The 23,474-nt window shown below is 33.8% G+C and overlaps 1 protein-coding gene across 2 annotated transcripts in view; it reads right to left on the minus strand.

Annotated features, from left to right (window-relative positions):
* Positions 1 to 23,474, minus strand: part of LOC123531429 (rho GTPase-activating protein 21-like) — a 94,599-nt gene that overhangs the window by 64,722 nt on the left and 6,403 nt on the right. Inside the window, exon 2 of one of the 2 annotated variants that reach the window (XM_053518499.1) lies at positions 21,374 to 21,434. In XM_053518499.1, coding sequence (XP_053374474.1) covers positions 21,374 to 21,385 — 12 coding nt within the window. In that variant the 5' untranslated portion in view covers positions 21,386 to 21,434. Of the gene's footprint in view, positions 1 to 18,599; positions 18,744 to 21,373; positions 21,435 to 23,474 lie in introns of those variants that run through there. The other variant, XM_045312380.2, reaches the window with a different exon arrangement.

Consider the following 23,474-nt stretch of genomic DNA (forward strand, 5'->3'; position numbering starts at 1 on the left):
AGTTCTTAGACTGTGTTTCTAGAACAATGATAGTTCTTGAACATTGGTTCAAGAACATATAGAACTTTACCAGTTCCTGAGTAGTTATTGTTGGTCTAGACTTAGACTAAGAACCAAAATTGTTCATGAACACAGGTTCATTAAAAGTACTAAAATTCAAAACCTTTTTCTAGTTCAGTGTAACCAGTTCTTGAACCCAATTGTGAGTTTCTGAACTGTTCATTCATTAAACATAAAACTTAGGGATATTACCTTTTACAATAAATGAATAAGTTCATGAACTTTTCCTGCATGTTCATGGACATTAAATGTCACATGATCAGTTTCCATTATTTTGTTGCATGCTGGGAAATTTTTTTGCGTATGTCATTCAGCAATTTTTGAGAAGTTTGTGCAGCAAATAAGAAGGAAATAATTATCATACTACAGTTAGGAATGGTTTAAAAGGAACATGAGTATACTGAAAATCAAATAAGTAATTATGGTGTTGTCATAAATTGTTCGTTTTAAAAAAATAAAATCCTTTTAAAATGTCACAAGTTTTCACGACCCTGAAGCAAAGCTGAATTTCAATCTTGAGATTAAAGTAAATTATACATTGTTTAACTTAATGTTTTGTATTTTATACAGCAATTGTTTACTTCTTATTATGCTCCCAATCCCACTCCAGTTTACTGTTTTACTCAACATGTCATTTGTCGAGGGTGGAAAATGTCATTGTCACATTGTCTCAGCAGAGACTAAAAAAAACAGTCTCTGGTATGGAATGATATTTAGGTAAATATTACACAATGCCTGCTGACTGTTACAATTTACTCACTGACACTCCCATTGTGCTTACTGGTATAGTAATCATGCATGCTGACACCTTTAACACTCTTGTTGACAATGATACCACGCTTGTTGGCAATGATACCATGCTTGCTGACAATGATACCATGCGTGCTGGAAGTTACAACTTCTTTGCTGCTTAGACCCTGATGTCTATATCATAATTTCATTTGGCAAAATGACAGTGCTTTGTACCGTATTGGAATATTTCAACATGCTATGGTTATACTGGTTAATCTGGTGCATCCAAGAACAAAATTCACGATGTGATCAACCAGTAAGGAAAATGTAATCAGGCACTAGGCAAAATAGGAGTAAGCATAATGTCATTTCAAAAGTATATGTCACCTTTTGATAACAGGAGGCGCTATGTTCAAGTGGTCGTGTTTTTTAATCCCCCGCCACAAGTGGTGGGGGTTATAGGAATGGTCTCCGTCCGTCCTTCCGTCCTTCAGTCCGTCTGTCCGTAACACTTTCGTGTCCACTCCATATCTCCTAAACCCCTTGAAGGATTTTCATGAAACTTGTGTCAAATGATCATCTCATCAAGACGATGTGCAGAACCCATGAGTCAGCCTTGTCCGCCCAAGGTCAAGGTCACAACTCAAGGTCAAAGGTTTGAGCCTTCCATTTTGTTTCCGCTCTATATCTCCTAAATCCCTTGAAGGAATTTTATAAAACTTTGGTCAAATGATCACCTCATCAAGATGATGTGCAGAACCCATTAGTCAGCCATGCCGGCTCAAGGTCAAGGTCACAACTTAGGGTCAAAGGTTAGAGCCTTCCATTTTGTGTCCGCTCTATATCTCCTAAACCCCTTGAAGGATTTTCATCAACTTGGGTCAAATGATCATCTTATCAAGGCAATGTGCAGAACTCATGAGTCAGCCATGCCGGCTCAAGGTCAAGGTCACAACTCAAGGTCAAAGGTTTGAGCCTCCCATTTTGCTTCTGCTCTGTATCTCCTAATTCCCTTGAAGAATTCATTTTAAACTTTGGTCAAATGATCACCGCAAGGCGACGTGCAGAACTCATGAGTCAGCAATGCTGGCTCAAGGTCAAGGTCACAACTCAAGGTCAAAGGTTTGAGCCTTCAATTTTGTGTCCACTCTATATCTCTTAAACCTTTTGAAGGAATTTCATCAAACTTAGGTCAAATGATCACCTCATCAAGAACTCAATAGTCAGCCATGTCAACTCAAGGTCAAGGTCACAACTCGAGGTCAAAGGTTTGAGCTCTGTATCTCCTAAACCCCTTGAAGGATTTTTATGAAGCTTGAGTCAAATAATCACCTCATCAAGACGTTGTGCAGAATTCATGATTCAGCCATGTCAGTTCAAGGTCACTATCCATAGCAGTGGCGGGGGATTTAGCTCTCTTTCAGACTGCCTTGTCCGTTCTTTGAATAATTATTTGCTGGAAAGATTATCGAGGATATCCGAATATGTATAGAGATCTAACAATAGTTACTTTCCCTTTTTGCAAATCGCCATTTGTCTTAACTTTATCTATTTTTAATGTTGCGTTTATTCACAAGTGACGTGTTATATAAATGGAAGACTTACAGTCTGAAATTCCTGAGAGTTCACAAATTAAACTGGCTGTTAAGGACAGAATTTTGAAGATTGCTGATAATGTGTCAAACTGTCATTTTGAACATGTAGAATATGAACTTGAGTCAGTGATGACTGTTTTGACACTTAGCCAAGAGCTAATTAAAATCCGTTATAGGCCGGATATTCCCGTTACCTTTCGTGAAAACTACGAACTTGCGCCCCCTGGTATCAAAATGTGACGTGCAATGTTGCACTTTGCATTATGCTTACTTTCAATTTGCTTAGCGGCTGATTGCATCTTTCATATTGTGTGTTCACATCGTGTATTTTCTTCTGTGAGCATTGTAACTGTGCAATGTTGCTTATATACAGTCTCGGCATGTTGAAATATTCCAACACGGTCCACGGCACTGTCATTTTGCCAAATGAAATTATGATATAGAGCAGCAAAGAAGTTGTAACTTCCAGCACGCATGGTATCATTGTCAGCAAGCATGGTATCATTGTCAGCAAGCATGGTATCATTGTCAACAAGCGTGGTATCATTGTCAACAAGCGTGTTAAAGGTGCCAGCATGCATGATTACTATACCAGTAAGCACAATGGGAGTGTCAGTGAGTAAATTGTAACAGTCAGCAGGCATTGTGTAATATTTACCTAAATATCATTCCATACTCTGGCCAGGCTAACTGAACAACTCTTTGACCTACAGGATTTCTTCTTGTATCAAGCTCTACCGAAATTGTTAAAAGAATTCCATTACATGCAGATCTCTCAGGTTTCATAGTGTTACACTCCTACCAGGTTTCCTTGACTAGTTCATGAAATTTCTTCTTCTTCTTCTTTTGTTTTAAAAAAGGTTCATGAATAAATATTCATGAGAATCAAAATTTATGTTTCATGAATTTCAATATTCATGAACAAGTTCATGAATATCGAGTTCATGAATAAAAATTCATGAAAATCAAAATTTATGTTTCATGAATTTCAATATTCATGAATTTGTGCATGAATTAAAATTCATGAATAAATATTCATGAGAATCAAAATTTAGGTTTCATGAATTTCATTATTCATGAACTTGTTCATGTACAAGTTCATGAATACCGAAATTCATGAAACACAAATTTTGATTCTCATGAATATTTATTCATGAACTATTTCATGAATAAGTTCATGAAGTTCATGAACCTTTTTCACAGGGGCAAGTCGGATGATGTGGTGCTAAACCTGTCATGATCCTTAAACCTTGATTCAGCTTTTGCGACTAGTGCAAACCAAGATCAGCTAGCCTGCACATCCGTGCAGTCTGATCATGGTCTGCACTGTTTGCCATTCAGTCACTATCTTTTTGATAAGCACCCCTTTTAACAGTTAATGGTACTGTCCAAATTGAAAGATGGACAAGTTCATTATAGATATTTAGCAGGGTTAAGGGCTAATGAGTGAGAAAAATGCATATTTGTTCAGCAAAATTAAGTTCAGCGCATATATTACCTGATGAACAGTATTTATACATTCAGGCAAAATTTTCCTGATTTTTGTATATCTTTCTTCAAAACTGACTGGGCAAAAATATACATCACCATCATAAATCTTAATTGAAGAATACAGTCTGAAGTAAAATTCAAAGCAGCACTTAAAAAAATATATGAAATGCACTGATGTTATCTTTTTGATTTAAGTTTTTAGTTTTTAAGACATGCATAGATCATATCTATAAAATAAGAGATTCATTGGGAAAGAAACTGACAACCTGTCAGAAAAAAAATCTGGCATTTTTTCTCATAAACTTTTTATTTTCTTGTTTTAGAACCAAAATATCAGAGCAGGATTTTATCACATCATGCAGAAAAGATTCACCTATTCCAAGACATTGTAAATACTTCCATAATTCTATATCAGAACAAAAGTTAACAATTAATTACATGTTTTTGATAAAAAATTGAACAATTTGATGACCAACTTGCAGGTGGTCTGTAACCAGTTCATGTATATATACATTGTAATCAACCATTCAAATCTACAAGATTATCAAAACAAATTATCCTTTCACAAAAGCTTTCTCAAAACAAAATTTACTGGTTAAGAAAACAAGTGGCTTTTGTGACGACATAGTTTTATGAGAGATACCACCTCAGACAATGATATATCTGTTGTACTTAAATTCTCTTGGACACCTTAAATTTTAGTTAAAACATTTTCATCTTTTACCACACTGGAAGACCCTGGTGACAGCTGCAAATATTTTATATTTTGTTTTGTTTTGGGTTTAACGCCGTTTTTCAACAGTATTTCAGTTATGTAACGGTGGGCAGTTAACCTAACCAGTGTTCCTGGATTCTGTACCAGTACAAACCTGTTCTCCGCAAGTAACTGCCAACTTCCCTACATGCATCAGAGGTGGAGGACTAATGATTTCAGACACAATGTCGTTTATCAAATAGTCACGGAGAACACACGCCCCGCCCGAGGATCGAACTCGCGACCCCGTGCTCCGTAGACCGACGCTCTACCTTCTGAGCTAAGCGGGCGGGTTGCAAATATTTTATATAGTAATATCCTGATGATACCCCTTTTAATTTCTACGCAGGAAGGCTGATGTTTATCGATCTATAAAGAAAACTTTTAGAAAAACAGAAATCATTATTGTATTACTAACACAGGTTTGGCATTAAGGCACTGACCTCCAGATTTGGCTAAAAAAATCTTTCTTTCAAATTTGGTAATATTATGAACATTAGAATACAAGTTTTAGTTTCTAAAATATTTATAAAATTCCAAATCAAGAAAAAAAAATGACCGCGTCAGGAATCGAAACCCCTGACCTCTGTGGAAATAACTGCCGTTACCAATAGCGCTATAGCAGAATAAGTGAATTATGACTTCAAAATATAGATATTTATAACTGAGACAGTTAACTTGAGTAAAGTGTTACAAACGCTTTTCGAATTTCATCGTAAAAGGTAGTAAAAAAAGCAAATTTTCACGTGTTTCCATAACATATAGTTTAATGTCAGTAATTAAGTTTTAAAGCCTTCTTACGAAATATAGCATTTATTTCCAGACATCTAAAAAAAAAAAAAATTTGTTGTTGTTGAACGATCTGGAGGCCAGTCCCTTTAATGCAACATGGATACAAAAATGATGAAAGGGGTTAAAGTCTTGGCTAAACCAATCAAATTGCTGTAATAAATCCATAGATACTGTAATTATAGGTTTCTAAAAGGTCAGTATATGATATAAAGATGATATAATAATTGTGACCTTACATTACTGTACAAGGGGACAGCTTGAAGACAACAATTACCAAGTAGATTTCAGATATAAACTAATATAAAACTTTGATCTAAAGTCTAGCATACTTTGGTTTATATGCTACAATAAAACACAATTCAGGAGTCAGTAAATTTATGTCAAATTTAAAATGACAAAACATAACAAATTTATGATGGTCTTGTTCTAAAATTACCATATTTCATGACGATATTTTCATTTACATATTTTATGAAGACTTGTTATCTTTTATGACCTAGCTATTCAAGCTTTACTATTTTCCATGCTTTATAGAAGATTTTTTATACAATGTGGTATACACGGTGCACAATCACGTGACTTGTGACATTTCAACTGGGGTATCACGCCAAGCAGAATTCGTAAACAAAACAGTGTTTTTGAAGGTACAGTTTTTAAAAATATATTTTTGTAAAATGACACCTAGCTGGTGCAAGTCCTAATATATTAATGCGTACCTCCGGTGATATAACATATGTCCGTGTCTGCTTTAGTTTTGCTTGTAACCTGGACAAACCGCAATGCTTCCACAGCAAACATATTTCCAAACAGCTTGAAAACCAAACCCAAGCTACTGTTCCTTGATAAATGACCAATTTGTTGTCACCGCTGCGTTCTGTTTGATATCTAAGATCAGTTTGGTAGGATTTTCGCTCAAAACTTGGCATATTTCTGGATAGATCGCCTAACTCGAAAAATGTCCGTTCTAAAGTCCAAATGCTATCACAAAAAGCACTATTTTCTCGTTCCTCTTGTTGAATGCAATGCCACAATTAATGCAGGTAACGTTTTTCCCTACCAACGCAATACTTTGCACAGTTAACTGCAGTGGATAGTGATATTTTTAAGAAAATGTGGGTAACTCAAAAACATGCTCTCGCAGCCACTTACTTAAGACAAATGCTTTCACGTCAAGCAAAATCTTTAGCGGACAGTTTAACCACTTTCTACTGCTAATTTTGCCAAGAAGATAAAGCAAAATGATTCCTATTTGACAAAGAGTTATTCCCAATTGGATTTCACATGAATTTAGTTGTATCTAGACAACACTTGAAAAATCAAAAGATATAACGCAAATACTTAATTTGCTGTTAACACGTGGTCAATACCACAGGAGTGTCATGGAAGGCACGTGCAGTTTTCCAGCCAAAATGATTGAAGAAACGTCTGCTTTTCATTCCATTTTGAAATCCTGTATGGCGTATAAGATTCTCCGATATTTACGCATATTTAAGTCGTGTTCTTTGCTTTCGGTTGGCCCCTTACAACTTACGCCCCAGTTCAACCAAATATTCGGAAAATCTGCTGGTCAGGTGACGAAAATATATAGAAGATCTATATTGATCTAGCATAATTTCTACAGAAATACAGTTTTGCAAAAAGTCCTGTTGAGCCAACGGCATTATTTTAAAGTTTACATGTATTATGCCCCGACGCCGACTAGGCTTGTCATTTCATTGGACATGATTTATTGAAAATTAGTCACTAGATTTTAGAATATCACGAGATACATGTTTTAGTAAACATATTTCATTGTATTTCTATAAAATGGCTAAAATGTGAAATTAACACATTGTGATCATTTTTGGCCACATACTACCTTAACAAATAACAGAAATTTATAAGACGGATAATGCTTCGGAACGATATCAGATAATTCGCAAGTCACAATTTTTACTACATTGTTAAATCGTAAAACAGCTGACTTTGTCAATAATAGTTTAAAGCAAAAAAAAAAAACGCTGCAGGGCTACCTATTAATAGCTTTTATCACGAAACAAAATATGATTTGAAACTAATAAAAGGTAAATTCACCCTGAAAATAATCAATCATGAGAGAAAAAATGATGTTCTTATTTTAGAGTTTACCTTTACACTGATACATATCCTTATTAATCCTTATTGATTTTGGCAATATAACCAAACAATACGACAGACAAAACACGTGCGCAACAGCTTTAATACGCTTTGCACAGAAAGAGAGTAAACACTGCAGTCAGAATGTTTGCTGTTTTATAAACCGAGGACTGTCGAGGATCATTATGATACGGGTTTCCTAGCAACTTTAAAAATTGTTTAAATATAAAAACGTTTCGGAATAGGCTAGTGCTTTCACATATATACAGAAATTCCTGTCTATGGATGACGATGATAATTATGTTACTACTGTGGTTTTCAATCATACTACGTCGCCACCGGATAATGAAATGGGTACAAGTGACTAATGAACATGCGAATCATGAAGATTCTGTACAATTGTTTTTCTATATTGTATTTGTATTAGCAAAGAAAAATTCGACTAGTTTTAAGGAAAAGTGATCTTTATTAAGAGAATTTGTTCTCAATTCAAGCACGTTTTTGTTTCAGCTTCGTTTTCATTATTGGAACTCTCGTTAGTTGCAAATGCACTCTATTTCTTTTCCTGGTTCAGTTTTGGTAAGTATGAAATGACCATAACATTGAAGTAAAGAAATTATTGTTCGAAATGTCGACATTACATAAAAACGGTTTTACGGAACTATTATACATGAAGAAGAATGTCGAATAGTAGAATAGTTTTTCAAGAAAATTAATGACAATCATGATAAGTGTGCCTGTTTAGTTGATATATAAGAAAAAAAATGATATGGAAACACAGAGGACTTGATCCTACAACTACTAGATGGATCTAAAGTTAATAAATAAATGTATTTATTGTATTTTCAAGGATTATCTTTAGGTTCGCACACCGAAAATTAGTAACGGACACATATGGAATATTCATGAGTACTAGATCAATGCATTATAAACGCAACGTGCCAGTTGAATCATTGCAGGAAAATGGCAGAATCAATCTGTCTCCAAGGATTTATCGACATCTTACACAAGTGTGAGATACAGTAAATAATCGGTGGCTGATTCCATAAGAATCATTTTACTTTATCTTCTTGGCAAAATTAACAATAGAAAATGGTTGAACTTTCAGCTAGAGCTTTGTGCTTGATGTGAAAGCATTGTTCTAAAGTAACTGGCTGTAAAAGCATGTTTTTGAGTTACCCACATTTTCTTGAAAATATCACTATCCATGTGTAGTAAACTTTAAAAAATATTGCGTTGGTAGGGAAAAATGTAACCTGCGTTAATTGCGGCATTGCATTCAACGAGAGGAACAAGAAAATCGCGATTTAAAATAGAGCTTTCTGTGAGAGCTTTTGGACTTTAGAACGTACAATTTTCAAGTTCGACGATCTATCCAGAAATACGCCATTTTTTTAGCGAAAATCCTACCAGAATGATCTTAGATATCAATCAGAACGCAGCGGTGACAACAAATTGGTCGTTTATCAAGGAACAGTCACTTTAGTTTTCAAGCCATTTGAAAATACGCTTGCTGTGGAAGCATTGCGGTTTGTCCAGGTTACCAGCAAAACTAAACCAGACTCGGACAAATGTTATATCACTGCAGGTACGCATTGATATAAGGACTTGCACCAGCTAGGTGTCCTTTTACAAAAATATATCTTTAAAAACTGTACCTTCAAAAACACTGTTTTGTTTACGAATTCTGCTTGGCATGATACCCCAGTTGAAACGTCACAAGTCACGTGATTGTGCACCGTGGTATAGGTTAAAGTACATTTATAAATGCCATTCTAAGACACTCAACACTGGTGTCAGATGGTACTTTCCATAAATGTTGTTGCTTTTGTATCTTGGATAATATAAAAGCTGCACACCTTTATTTACCAGATTTATGTAATTTTTTTCAAAATTTAGAAAACCCTGTCTTAAGTTAGTAATTGCAATAAAACAAAAATATTAAGTTATTATGTGCATTTTAGGACCTTTTTTCTATAATTATTAATAAAATATAAAAATTATAGAAAACTCTCAAAGCATTTGTCACCCTATTGAATTTAGATGCAAAATAGAAAAAAATTTCCAGTAATTTACATGAGACATATTAAAATATCCCCTAAAACAATACAGGTTTATCATTTTTGATATCTAGTATCACTTGTTACCTGTTTTTACAAAATTGTAATTTAAATGCTCATCTGGACGCATGTCCCTTAATATATGTATTTATTTTGTCTTTGGTTTTACGCCGTTTTACAACAATATTTCAGTTATGTAACAGCGGGCAGTTAACTTAACCAGTGTTCCTGGATTCTGTACCAGTACAAACCTGACTTCTCCGCAAGTAATTGCCAACTTCCCCACATGAATCAGGGGTGGAGTACAAATGATTTCAGACACAATGTCTGGTAACAAGTCATCACCGAGAACATCTATTATGCCTCGCCAAGGGATCGAACTCACGACCCCAAGATCCGTAGATCTGTGCTCTCCCTATTGAGCTAAGCAGCCAGGCCTTCATATATATGTAAAAATAACTCAAATAATTCTAAATGTCTCCACTTGAAACAGGTTTGAGGAAAAGTGGAACTAGTTATTGAGTGGAGATCATCTATCCATGCAATATCTGACTAAATGTTATGAGACATTTTACACCTCTGCACCGAACTGAATGAATTATAATGTATTATCTCTTTCAAAAATATAGTATTACATTTTTTTTCCAAAAAACTTCATTTGAAATAATAGTGGATATTTCACTATGGCAAACTCCCTTAATATAACAGCACAAAACTCACCTAAATATAATTGGTCGATCTCTTGATAGTCCAAATAAAATTCAAATTATACTCCAGATAAATTTGCTATTCTCATAACTATCTTTGATATGTGCACAATTTAAGCAATTACCTACAATTAGTGTCTATTTCCTTGACTGAAAAACCACAAAATATTCACACTGATCTCAAGCATTCATATAAAAAAATTGAAAATATTTTCCGCACACAAAACAACAATTCTTAACCTTCACAAAAAGCTACTGTACACAAAATATCCAATTATAAAATTGAACTTAAACTTTTAAACCCTGAAATGTCAGGCCTTGCTTGTCAGAACAACTTAAACTGAATATAAACTTTTTATATTTTACAAAATAGGGAAGACAAACTCATATAGCCACTGTAATGAAATTCCAATATTCACCGTTGGCCTATTTAAAATGTCGTAAGTACAAAGTGTTTGTATAGTAAAGAGCTAATCTTTGTAGAAAATCTTAACAAAAACCCTCTTTACATGGTTTGTGATCAAAGATAGAGTACGGCTCAGATGAGCTGGATTAGGCTCTCTGTATTAAATAAACAGAACAAACAATTTATGACTGATGGAATGCCGCCTATTACCATGTTGGAATGTACAATGTCCATTAATAAATCTTACATTAATATTTACTTCATGTCCGTTAAAGATTAAAACGAGGAAGGCCATATATATATATATAGCTTTCTACTGTATAATCACACATTCTTCCATAAATTTCAAAATGTATCATATCATACAGTTCTATGCGGTAGAATTTCTGCAAGAATACAGTCATGCAGCAAATATAACAAAAATAAATAAATTGCGAAAATTTCTGCTTTTACAGCAAGTTAGTTTTTTTCTGTAACATTAAAGGTAACTTGTTTACATATAAACTAACATGTTCCTTTTATAATAAATTTGTTATAATGAAAGATGAAGTCTGTGTAACATAAAAGGTGTTGTATATTAAATAAAACTTTTTGTTGCTCTAGTAATTTTCTATACCATTATTTCCATGATTTAAATGCGACTACAAAATGAAACCTTTTTATTCTCAATGCAATTAGAGCATAAAGAAAATTTGTATTATCATACAGTGTAATAATGCAGAGTCAGTATTAAAGTAAATTTTCTAGATGACTCTCGTCACTTGATCACTTCTGGGCAGAAAAGTTATCCAAACTTCATAATTATGGCAGTATTATGACACTATTATTGTAAAATCATTTTATATCTGTGAGGGACTTAAACTTTAATTAAATCTCAAAAAAAAAACATATAAATTCCTGTTCATTTAATGCTCAACCGCTGAAATACAAAAAAGTTATTCCTACAAGACAGCTGTTTTGGCCAAAACCATGACATTTCATGGCCTGTGACATATTAAAAAGATTTTACAGTAGTTAAATTGTCTTGCCAGTTCTGACACTGAGGTAATCTAAGGGTTTAACAATAAAAAAATATCAAGTCACACATTTGGTCACATCGGAGCCCCATCGGAGCTTGCATGTCCAAGATGACCATGAAAATTCTTAAAGTAACTAGACTAATCCAAATTAGCTTAAAACTAAAAGCAAACAATGGAATTATTAGATTACAATCTTATGACAATCCCTTAAAATTTCAAGTACTGATTATAATAATCTATCTCTACCTGACTATGGACATAAACAGTAAAATGGTCATCGAGAATGTTGACTATGGCAATTATTTAAGGACCGCAAGCTAATAAAGTCTCCAATATAACCTAATTATGACCCACACATCAGGTCAAATGGTACTGCCTTTTATTATTAATGCTAAATTTGAAATATTTTATTACTCTATTTTTGAAGAGCAACTTCCTGCTTGTAAATAGCCAATCTTCACTGAAACAAAGAAGTTATACCTCTATACAAGAAAAAAAGTTCCTGCAATATAAACATAATAAACCTTTGAAAAAAGTGCTTTTCTCCCCATACTACTTCATTTCAATGTAAGTTAGTGAACATGGTCTCATAATTTATTTCACACATTTGTGCCATCCTATAAGGCAGTAAAAAACTAGAAGGTGCTTTTGTCACAAAAACATATGTCTTCCCCCTATGTATACCTTTAGCTCTGGCGACCATTCTGTGCAGCTAAGCAGAACGTGTCGGAGATATGCAAAACTAGGCTTGGTACTGATCACTCCTGTGAAGTTTCATTTAAATCCAGCCAGCAGTTTGACCTGTGAAAGCCGGACATGCTTAATGTGGACGGCAGGACAGACATACAGGCATCAAAGGCAAAAACAATTATGTCTCTCATTGGGACCTATGGTGGAGACATAATCACTATTCTGAGATGGACCAGACTAAAAATAAACTGTTTCTCCCAAAATTTTGGAAGACATAAAGCATAATGCTTGATTCACATCTTATGTAACAATGATTTTGGTAAATTTTCATTTTTTAAGAATTCTCAAATATGCATTCATTTAACACACTTAGCTAGAATTTACAATCACTATAAGTCTTGCTTATAGTAGTCGCAACTTGACCGCGATGGTTGACCTTAGGCTGATTATTCATATCGATTATTTTATTGTAGAAATATGGTGGGCATAGGGTAGCCGTGTATTTAAATTTATGAATGCAATGAGATGAAGCGTTTTACGTACACTCCTTTTCAATAATAGGTTGTGCCTCATTATGTATTATAATACAAAGGTCAACCATCGGGGTCAAGTTGCGTCCACTATACTCAAGAAGAATTTGAAAAATGTTAAATTTGGGCAATAAAGAGAGTAATTAAGATTTACAAATTGGCTTGATAAACATTAGACACTTTCGATGTCAAGGTGGACCGCCCAATGTGTCCGGGTGATAGACTGAAACCTAGATAAGTGGTTGTCATTTATCACGGCAGGAAATGAAGAAATAATTTCCCTGGCAGATACCCAATATGGTGACACTAAAATGTACAGTAATAGATGATGTCCAAGGCTATAGCCGTTTAGTCATATGAAAAACATTGCTTGGTAATGAAGTACATTTAAAATATTTAGAATTCTTCCAAGAAGAATACTGGTCAGTACTGGTCAATACTGGTCAAAACTTCAGTAACACTCTGATTAATGAAATGGCTATAAACTGAGTTTGTAGAAAATTGAAGTCACTACTGTAAATTAAGGTAGTACACCGATATAACTACAATCAGCATTTAACATAGACTCTGTTAGTCTGGCTATCGACTAGATAACCTTTTAAAAAAATATATATATTTTCTCTTATATATTCTGACTGATCTTGAGAAGAAAAGGGACATAATTATACAAAATTTGAATAGCCTCAGGAGTTATCTCCTGTGAACAAAACACAGTCTGTACTCTGTATGCTATTTCGGCATTTTCCAGTAAATCTTACGGAAAGCCATGTGCATGTTGACATAAATTCACAACCAAAGAATGTCAAATGGGTTAAATCAAATAAGTTATCACTCCCAAAGCTGCCGAGTGTCATTACCTTTCTGCTACCTTAAAGCACAGAAACTTACAGACCAAAAATAAGCAGACATCATTACTGCCATATATACTTTAGTACAGAACTTTCTGGCCTAACACTAAATCTCAGACTGCAAACTTGTATTTATAATATTGATAGGACTTGAATTTTTTGTTTCAAATAAAGTGAACATGAAACTAGCAAAATCAACATATACTTACCTTCTATGATTTTTAAATCACTCATCTACAAAAGATATGCTCAACAGTTTTATATACATCAAAATGCTTTATCTGAAGCTATGATTATTATTACATACAGTTTGTGCTATATGTCCAGTCTGTATTCAACACATTTTTGCTTGGCTATAGTGTCAATCTGTGATTGCATTTTTTCTGATGCCATGTAATAAAACACTTACTGAATGGCCTACTGGTTTACAGCTATTCACCAGGCGCATACAATAATATACAGTTGCTTCAGAGAAAAAATGAAGTTAAAACATTAACACCCATCACAACATGTGAAAATAAATATATACCACATCATTTTGCCAAAATGCAGTTACTAAGTACTGTTAAATGCAATGTCTTTGAACTACATTGACAAAAAGAAGTACAAACACTATTTACTTAAGACAGAGTTACTGCTCTTGCTATATAACCTTCCTTTATGGTAAAACTGCACCTTGTTTTATGGAAATCCCTACATGACAAAAAAGAATCAGTAAATGTATAGCTGGACAAAGATGAATTTTAAAATTCAATGGATACAACTGCAAAAGCATGAATACAACACTGACATAACAAAAAAATGTAAACTTTAAATAAATTATCCAAAAAAAAAACTTTGACACAGAAATTCAACAATTTACCTGCCTTTATGTTATAATCATTCAATTAAAGTGTCACTTAAGATATATTCTTTCAACTGTAAGACTTTTTGCCAGGTACATCAAATTAATCTTCACAACATGACATTTATCAAACTTATTCAACATTAATTTTCTATGAATATATCCCTCTACTACCTGTCTAGTGAGTGAAATGTTTCTAAAATCTGTGAGAGATTCTAGTCCAAACTTATCTATAAATGAAATGAGTTTCTTATAAGATTTTGGAAGTGATGATATTCCACTGTATCATATGATAATGTAAATACCGTCAATTTGTCAGTGCTTCCATTTTTCAGACAATTTACACCAGGATAAATTTCAGTGAGACACTTTGCCCTATCATTATTTTATGGTATTACTGTATTGTATTTGTAAGAAAAGGTAACATCGACATAAAATGACTAAAATGATCATAAATTTTTATGTAAAATCACTTTCTATTCCAAGGATTGACTAAAAGAGTTAGAATTTTCACACACGAAAGAGACAACAAACAGAGATGTAGGCTGAAGCACTGACTGCCAAAGAGGAGAACTAAAACTTGACCTAAAATGCAAACTACATCAGAAAACAACAGTTACTTCTCTTCTAGCTCACACATTGTATAGTCACATTTTCTTATTTGTTTTATCTTTGTTGCTTTCATTTGTTGCCTCCACATCCCAAGGTACAAGGTTATAAAAATGTGTTTGTAGACCAGTCTCAGCAGGCAGTTTTGCCATTTGTGCTCAGAAACAACCAATCAGAGACTGGAGTTGCCATTTGTGCTCAGAAACAACCAATCAGAGACTGGAGTTGCCATTTGTGCTCTCAGAAACAACCAATCAGAGACAGGAGTTTTGAGACTGGTCTTTAAACTCAGTTTTATAACTTTGGGTCCAATGCTAATTACATACAGTAAAGGTAAAGGCAGAAGAAACATTAATCCCAGTGCAAGGTTCCTTTAAAATTACTGTAATAGCTGAGAACCTGGCAGCATTAGTGTTCTAAGATTATAACAGAGATGTTCACATACACACCATGGGAGATCTGTGTAAATCTGACAGAAACATAAGCTTTTTTGGATGTATGGACCAGCGTAAATCTTTACCCCTCCCACTTATTGTCAGCAGCTACAGAAACAAGAATTCACCAACAGAATCTGCATTTACAGTACCAGTACATAAAATGTTATCATGGCAGAAAACTTTAGCAGCAGCTACCCAAACTGTTCACAGTGGTTGAACATCAGATAATCTACAATCTCTCCCCTGATAGCAAAGTTAATCTACTGAGCTCCGGAAACATTAGAACAACTTTAAGCACACTTTAAACATAACATTTCTTTTTGCTAATTTTATCACTAGATCTTAAGGAAATAACTATTCTGTTGATTACAAAAAAAGAGATCTTGCATATAATCTTACGCAGATCAAGTACACTAAATAAAGTGTTTGTAATATTTGTGTCAACACTTTTGAAAGGACCAGCCATTTTGACACTTTGCGGAAACTCTTTTTTACTTTCATGTTAATAGGATAAAGGCAGGATGGCAGTTGAAAACTGGCCCTATTCTAATGGTTTCTAATGGGGTTTGAACCTCAAACCTTCTGTTTTCCCAAGCAGATGCTACACCTTGTCATTGTGTAGTTTTGGGCGAGAAATGATTTATTTTAGTCAGACCTATTCTACAACTTCAAACATGACTTGACCTATGGAGTTCATACACAAATCAAAAGGTTTGTTTTTCTATTAGACTCTAATCTGATGCATCAAAGACAAAAACACATACTGCTAATGATGATAATCACTAAGATCTAAGCTGTAATTAACATAATGAAAATTGATGGCTTTGTGAAATACACTTTCTTTCATGTGATATTTAGTTCTTTCGCCCTGTATTGCAATTCCAGGATACATTGTCAGTCTTTTTGTTTCAATTATCTTGTATCGGTAAATAACAAATGTTTTTTTTTCGCCTTTTTTTCAGTACTTACTGAACTACTCAACTACTTCAAAAACTGAATAAAAAAGAAGTCAACAATTTTTCTTTACCTATTTTTTATGTGATATACCAGTGTATCCCTTCAACTTTAAAAGAAAGATTGTGTATTATTACAAAAAAATACATGATAGTGTGTGGTCTTCTCTGTTTGACTTTATGTTGTTTCAAGTTTAATACAAAATTTGGCGTCACAAAATGAAGAAATAAGAATTCAAGGACACATAGTGGTAATAATACATTTTTGCATATAACTGAAATAAATGATATAGCATATATAGAAATTATATGCTTGTTCAAAAAGACTTGTTTGTATAAATAGCTTTTTAACATAGCGGGTAAATACTAAACAAGAGCACCGCCTATGGGTGCCATCACTCGCCTGCAAGTACTGGTCAATATGTAAGAAAAGAGTTATAGTTCAAATTTTCTAAGTACAAAATGGACCATAATTCTGATAAAATGCATAACAGAGTTATGGGTCTTTGTCTACATTATGTCCCCTGATGATGGTAAACAAGTGTGCAAAACTTAAAAGCTGTAGTTCTTACAGTGTTTGACAAAAGGTGGACCTAAACAAAACTTTTAACCAACGCCAACGATCAAGTGACGACAATACCTTCTGTTTTTTTTTTCAAAAATCAGACGAGCTAAAAATGTTCTTTATTTTTTGTTTGGGACAATTAAATCTTCATGGATTTCACTGTTGCATCAATCCATGAAAATTAAATCTAACTGAAAACATATTAATTTTATATTCAAGATTAAAAATTCATGAACACAATCATGCCCATAGAAAAAAAACTGTTTTAGCTGAAACTAAACAATTAAATGCCTAGCAAATTATATAACTTTACTGTATTGTGATAATTAAGTTTGACCCTGGGTGGGGAGCACCCAGTAACAAGGTTACAACTAAAATGCAGCATGAATCATGAAGCAAGAATTTTAACAAAACCATCTGTTTTATGCTAGAGGTAATAAAATAACTTTTACTTTATCAGATCAAAATTCTTAAGCAGGATTAAAACTGGAATATCTCTATAAAAGATCAATTCAAGCAAAAGATTATCAAAGCCATAGACGTTCCAGATCAGTGATAAATGATTGAAGCGGTTCTTTATTTTTTGCAACTTTCAGCTTTATCTCCCATCTCTTGTCATCAATGTTCAGGTGAAAACCTGTCTGTTTCCAGCAAACACTTTATGTAATCTTTATGTTATAGATTGCTTATGTCATGTTGTTTTCTGGGGTAAGAGAAGAAAATTGGTCTACACTTCATACAGTAGCTACTGACTGGCTATTAGACAACCAGGCTCTTTTCCGAATTCAAAGGCTTCCAAAACTATAACATGAATTGTAAAGTATAATTCCAAAATCAAAACAACATAGTTATGCATTCTCTTTTAGTAATATTTCCCACAACTGTTGTCAATATAAAATTCGTTATGATTTTATATGTTCACTGACTTGATATCTGCTAGTTCTTGAAAACTGATGAAATCAATTCATTTTCTGTCAGAACAATAATTATTGTTAACTTTAAGCCTGCTAAATTTCTAAAATGGACTGATCCATCATTCAATTTGGGCAATACCACTTATTATTCAAAGAGGTGTTTACTGACTGAATAGCGTACAGTGCAGACCATGATCAGACTGCACCGATGTGCAGGCTGATGTCGCAAAGGCAGAATTACTTGCCGCCAGCAGGCTAAAGGTTAATACTCCTCTCGGTGCATATTCATCATATTTTTATGCCAAAAAACATAGGAAGTTTCTTTTATTTGATGTTCAATTATTCGTTGTCATTCAATACTTTCTATTAGTACTTAAGTTTTGTAACTTCAACTTGAACATAAATTCAGATTTCTACTAAACACTATACAAAAGTACAACAAATATAATTAAACATTTATATAAGTTACAATTCATACCTCATTTTCATCCATTGTTTTAAATCCAAGAGTATCGACTAACTTTAAAGATACATCCAACCCCCACTGTAACTTTGAAAATGAGACTTGAGACTTATAACAATACACCAGGAATTTGTAAAATGTCAACTTTTCATTTTTACTATAAATATTGCAAATTAAACATGTAGTACACCTAGTGGCTAGTGCCCAAAAATAGACAATTTCAAACCAGTGTAGACACTGATAAAAGAGAAACTTAATAACAGAGGATAATTTAAGAGATTATGCAATTTTAAAGAAACAAATGTTAAAAATACGTTTTTTTATTATTATCAACTGTTCCGGAAATTTTCTTATATCATTTCCGTTAATATACTTTAGGTACTTGAAAATCATTTTCCTCATGCAGGATTTAGGAAAATAACATGCAGATGCATTTGCTACAATGACACTTAACACCTTTCTAACAAAATTATGAACTTGGGAAATTCTGTCAAATGATAAAAAATTTTGAATAATATTTTTTTTGTAAATGGGATAAAAAATCAACCCAAAAGACGAAAAAGAACTTTGTCAAACAATAAGCGGGTAAATACAAGGTCTTAAAACTTTATGAAAGCAGCTGAAAACAAGTGACAATATTCCTTTGACCATATCTTACGGATCGTTAAACAAAATAAACACCAGTGAAGGTCTTAACTATATGACTAACGATTCCGTCTACAAAAATCTACCTATCGATCTTTTTTTATAAAGTGTGTTAAAATTGCAACCATTCGTCATTCTCTTTGTGACATGATTATTTAGAACAAAGAAATTCATTTAATTAAATGAAAGATATGACAGTTAGGTTATAAAATTAATGACCACCCTTTGCATAATAAGTTTCAAATTAAAACACAATGCATGACTTAATAAAAATTGCATAATTATTCATTTTGTAAAATAGTTTTATTTTAATATCCACAGGAATTGTTCTTTAATGTTGTTATCACACTGTATATATGACAGTGTTTCCGCCAAAGGCCTTTACCAAGTTATATGCAGGCACCAGACATAATATTTTAGAATAACATAGCAATTCTAATTATGTGGCTTACAAATATATGAAATAATTTTGAATAAATAGATGTAAAACATGGAGCTGCGTTCAATAAACGCTTGATGCCCCCGGTGGCATCCTTGTCGATACAAAGCAACCTAAGTCCAAAATGAGGTCAAGGTCAAACTGAGGTCAGGTGATGTTTGAAGATGAGGAATGGTCACAGGTTACATCTGTATTAGTATCAATGCATTCTTGTCAGCGGTACTGATGCTAGACAAAACGGTTCCATTTGGTTAACCAAGAGATGGCCTAAGTCCAAAATGAGGTTAAGGTCAAGGTCAAACTGAGGTCAGGTGATGTCTGAAGATGAGAAATGGTCACAAGTTACATCTGCATTAGTATCAAGTCATTCTAGAAAGGGGTATTGATACTAGACAAAGTGGTCTCATTTGGTTAACCTCGTACGGACGGACGAACGGACAGGACAATCACTATATGCCTCCCGCATCAGTAGATGTCGGGGGCATAATAAAAATGATGTTTATCAGGTGAACAAAATAAGCAGTATACTTTTTTGGCAAAACCTCCGTTGTTTCATTCCTGTGGAGTATACAACATGTACCTATCAGCCAAGACCGACATTTCTTGACATGCTCAGAAAATGGAGGACAAAGAAAACTTTCAAGACTGATAGAAGGTATTCACGATGAAATTCTCCACGCTTCCTCTTCCGTTTTAACATATATAGTAGGCTGTGATGCCAAAGGAAATATCTGAGATACATTAAAAGATCTGCTATCATTAGAGTTAGCTTGGACAAGGGAGATAATGGGAAAACAGTACTGACATGCATTTCAGAATTATCTCCCATTTGTTAAAAATTACATATTCCATAGAAACGAGTTACAAATATGATACAAGGTGTCTCTATCATGACAAGTTTTTACAAACAAGAGTCACATTTTCAGAGACCCAAATTTGTCAAAGAAAAGAAGGAAAATTCCTTCAGTTTTGAAAAATTTCTTTCTGCCAATTCAATATATAACATTTACCCGAGCCAGCCCTTAATTTGCCTCAGTTAGGGATGGATAGCTAATACTGTATGGTTAATACCTTGTGTCTAAGCTTTGCTCCTTTGAAGATATATTTAACCTTTAGTCTGCTGGTGGCAAGTGATTTTGCCTTTGTGACCAGTGCAGACCAAGATCAGCCTGTACATCGGTGCAGGCTGATCATGGTCTGCACTGTTTGCTACACCCCTTTGAATCATAAGTAGTACTGCCCAAACTGAATGATGGACCAGTCCATTTTAGAAATTTAGCAAGTTAAAGGTTATGTAATGCTCATGTAGCTTTATGTGAAGCACTGCCCCAATTTTGGGCTGAGGGAACCTACATGTAGCTTGGACAGACTTGGAAGGGGAAACATTGTAAGTTAAACATTATATATGTGTCTAAGCACCCTACTTTAAATTAACCTAAAACCATAAATGATGAACAGAAGACCGCCTGACCCCTGTTGTACATTCACAATAGCTCTCCTGTAAGCTGTAGCTTATCTAAAGTTTAACTATGTCTTTAAAATGCTGGACAAAAAACACTAAATATCAGCAGCAATACCAAAATCCTGCTGAAATAAAAAAATTCTCACATTATGAAGTCCTTACCTATGTCCTTAAGCTATCTGAAAGCATTGCTCAAACATTTACTTGTGTTAAATTTATTACACTGAGCTGAATATTACATACCTGACTTTCCATCAGTTATATCAGTGATGTCAGCCCATTTTTAGAAGAAGAATATCACAGTCTGAAAAACAGAAAGAACTAGAGCTATCACTAAAGGTGATGAATGTACCCCCCGCATGCACTGACACAGTACATTGCAATTTGACGCACACAAGATGGCATAATTATGTGGACTGTATATATATAGACTGTATGTATACAGTATAGTAACAAAAAACAAAGTCCCATAACTATGCAGAATATTTATCTAAAAGAATGTAACATGCACCATGCACAACTAGGGTTGGTACTGATCACTTGTGTGAAGTTTCATTAAATTGTGTGCAAGGGTTTGGTAGATTAGGCACGCACAAGATTGCATATGCAGACTTATGTACATAGTATGTTAACAAGAAACAAAGTCCCATAACTCTGCAATTTTTGTCGCTGAAAGAACCTAACATGCCCCATGCACAACTACTGTTGTTACTGATCACTTGTGTGAAGTTTCATTAAATTGTGTCAAGGGATGAGGAGAGATGGTGCCACAAGATTGGTCTACGTAGAAGAAACGACAAGTACGTAACTCTGACAAATTCTGAAAGAACCAACTGCATGAAACACTGTTATTACGACCGTTACATAATTGTGTCAGGGGAGAGATGTGCAAAAGATACATAAGTATAGTAACAAAAAATAAAAGTCGAATAACTCTGCAATTTTTTTCTAAAATAACATGTCATGCACATTTTGTACATCCTTGTGATTCATAAATTGTGTCAAAGTGACTGACTTCTAGAACCACAATGATTAGTCTTGTTATACTATAAAACAAAAAACAAAATATAACCTGAAATTTCAAAAACTAATAGCAACTTCTGTTGCTATAGACACTTGTATGAAATTCATTTTAAAGTTTAATGGGATAAGGATGATGGTTTGCAAAGATCTTTCTTTTCGGCACGACCAGACGGACAGACAGACAGACAGACAACCTGAAACCAGTATACCCCCCCTTACAACTTTGTTGTCGGGGGGTACAAAAAACAAAATATTAACAAAAGTGAATTAATAAAGATGGAGATAATGATGACATAATTTTCAAATACAAGTTCATTGACATTTTATACATGCTATGCACAAAATTGTGTCGAAAACTGACTGATCTTCTAGAACAACAGCACCTGCTATATAGTTTGTTATACCCTTAAAACAAAAACAAAATATATAACCTGAGCATTTCAACAATAATAGCAATGTGTTGCCTATAGAACATTGATATGAAATCATTTTAAAGTTAGACTGGATGATAAGGATTGATTGTTTGAAGATCTTTCTTTTTTCCGGCCACTTAGCTAAGAGAAATCATTCTAATATCTCTGTAGTTTTTAAAGGAGCAGTCATCCCAAGTTTCAACTTTTCAAAACGATGAAAAAGCAAATCTTGTTCAAAGACAATTGTGCGTGGACATTAGACAGGCCAAAAGAGAGTGAGTGGTTATAACAGCTCAAAATGTACACCAAGAGCTCTAGTTAGGATAACAAGAGCTGTCCGTAAGACAGCGCACTCCACTATTTGGGATTTGACAGTAAAATGAATACATGACTCAATAAGAGACCTCTACTTTACAAGAAAGATACACCAAAGGGCACAATTCTGTCAAGAACACAAATAAGAGTTATTGGGATTGTTACCACACATGCAGATGATGATGGTAAAGATATATTTTGAGTTTTAAGTCATTATCTTATATAGTACCAAAGTTATGTCCAGAAAACGAAGTTTGTCAAAAAATTTAAGAATGAAAGGGGCATAATTTGGTCAAAAATACAAATCAGAGTTATGGGGATTGTTACCACATATGCAGATGATGATGATAAAGATACATTTCAAGTCATTACCTTATATTGTACTAAAGTTATATCCAGAAAGCCAAGATTGCCAAAAAAATCTTAAGTATGAAAGGGGCATAATTCTGTCAAAAACACAATAAGAGTTATGGAGATTGTAACCACACATGTATATGATGATTATAAAGAATCATATTTAATTTCAAGTAATTATCTTTTAAAGTACCAAAGATATGTCTATAAACGAAGCTTTTGAAAAAAGATTAACATGA

Source organism: Mercenaria mercenaria, chromosome 11, assembly GCF_021730395.1.
Source record: "Mercenaria mercenaria strain notata chromosome 11, MADL_Memer_1, whole genome shotgun sequence".
NCBI classification, from domain to species: Eukaryota; Metazoa; Mollusca; class Bivalvia; order Venerida; family Veneridae; genus Mercenaria; species Mercenaria mercenaria.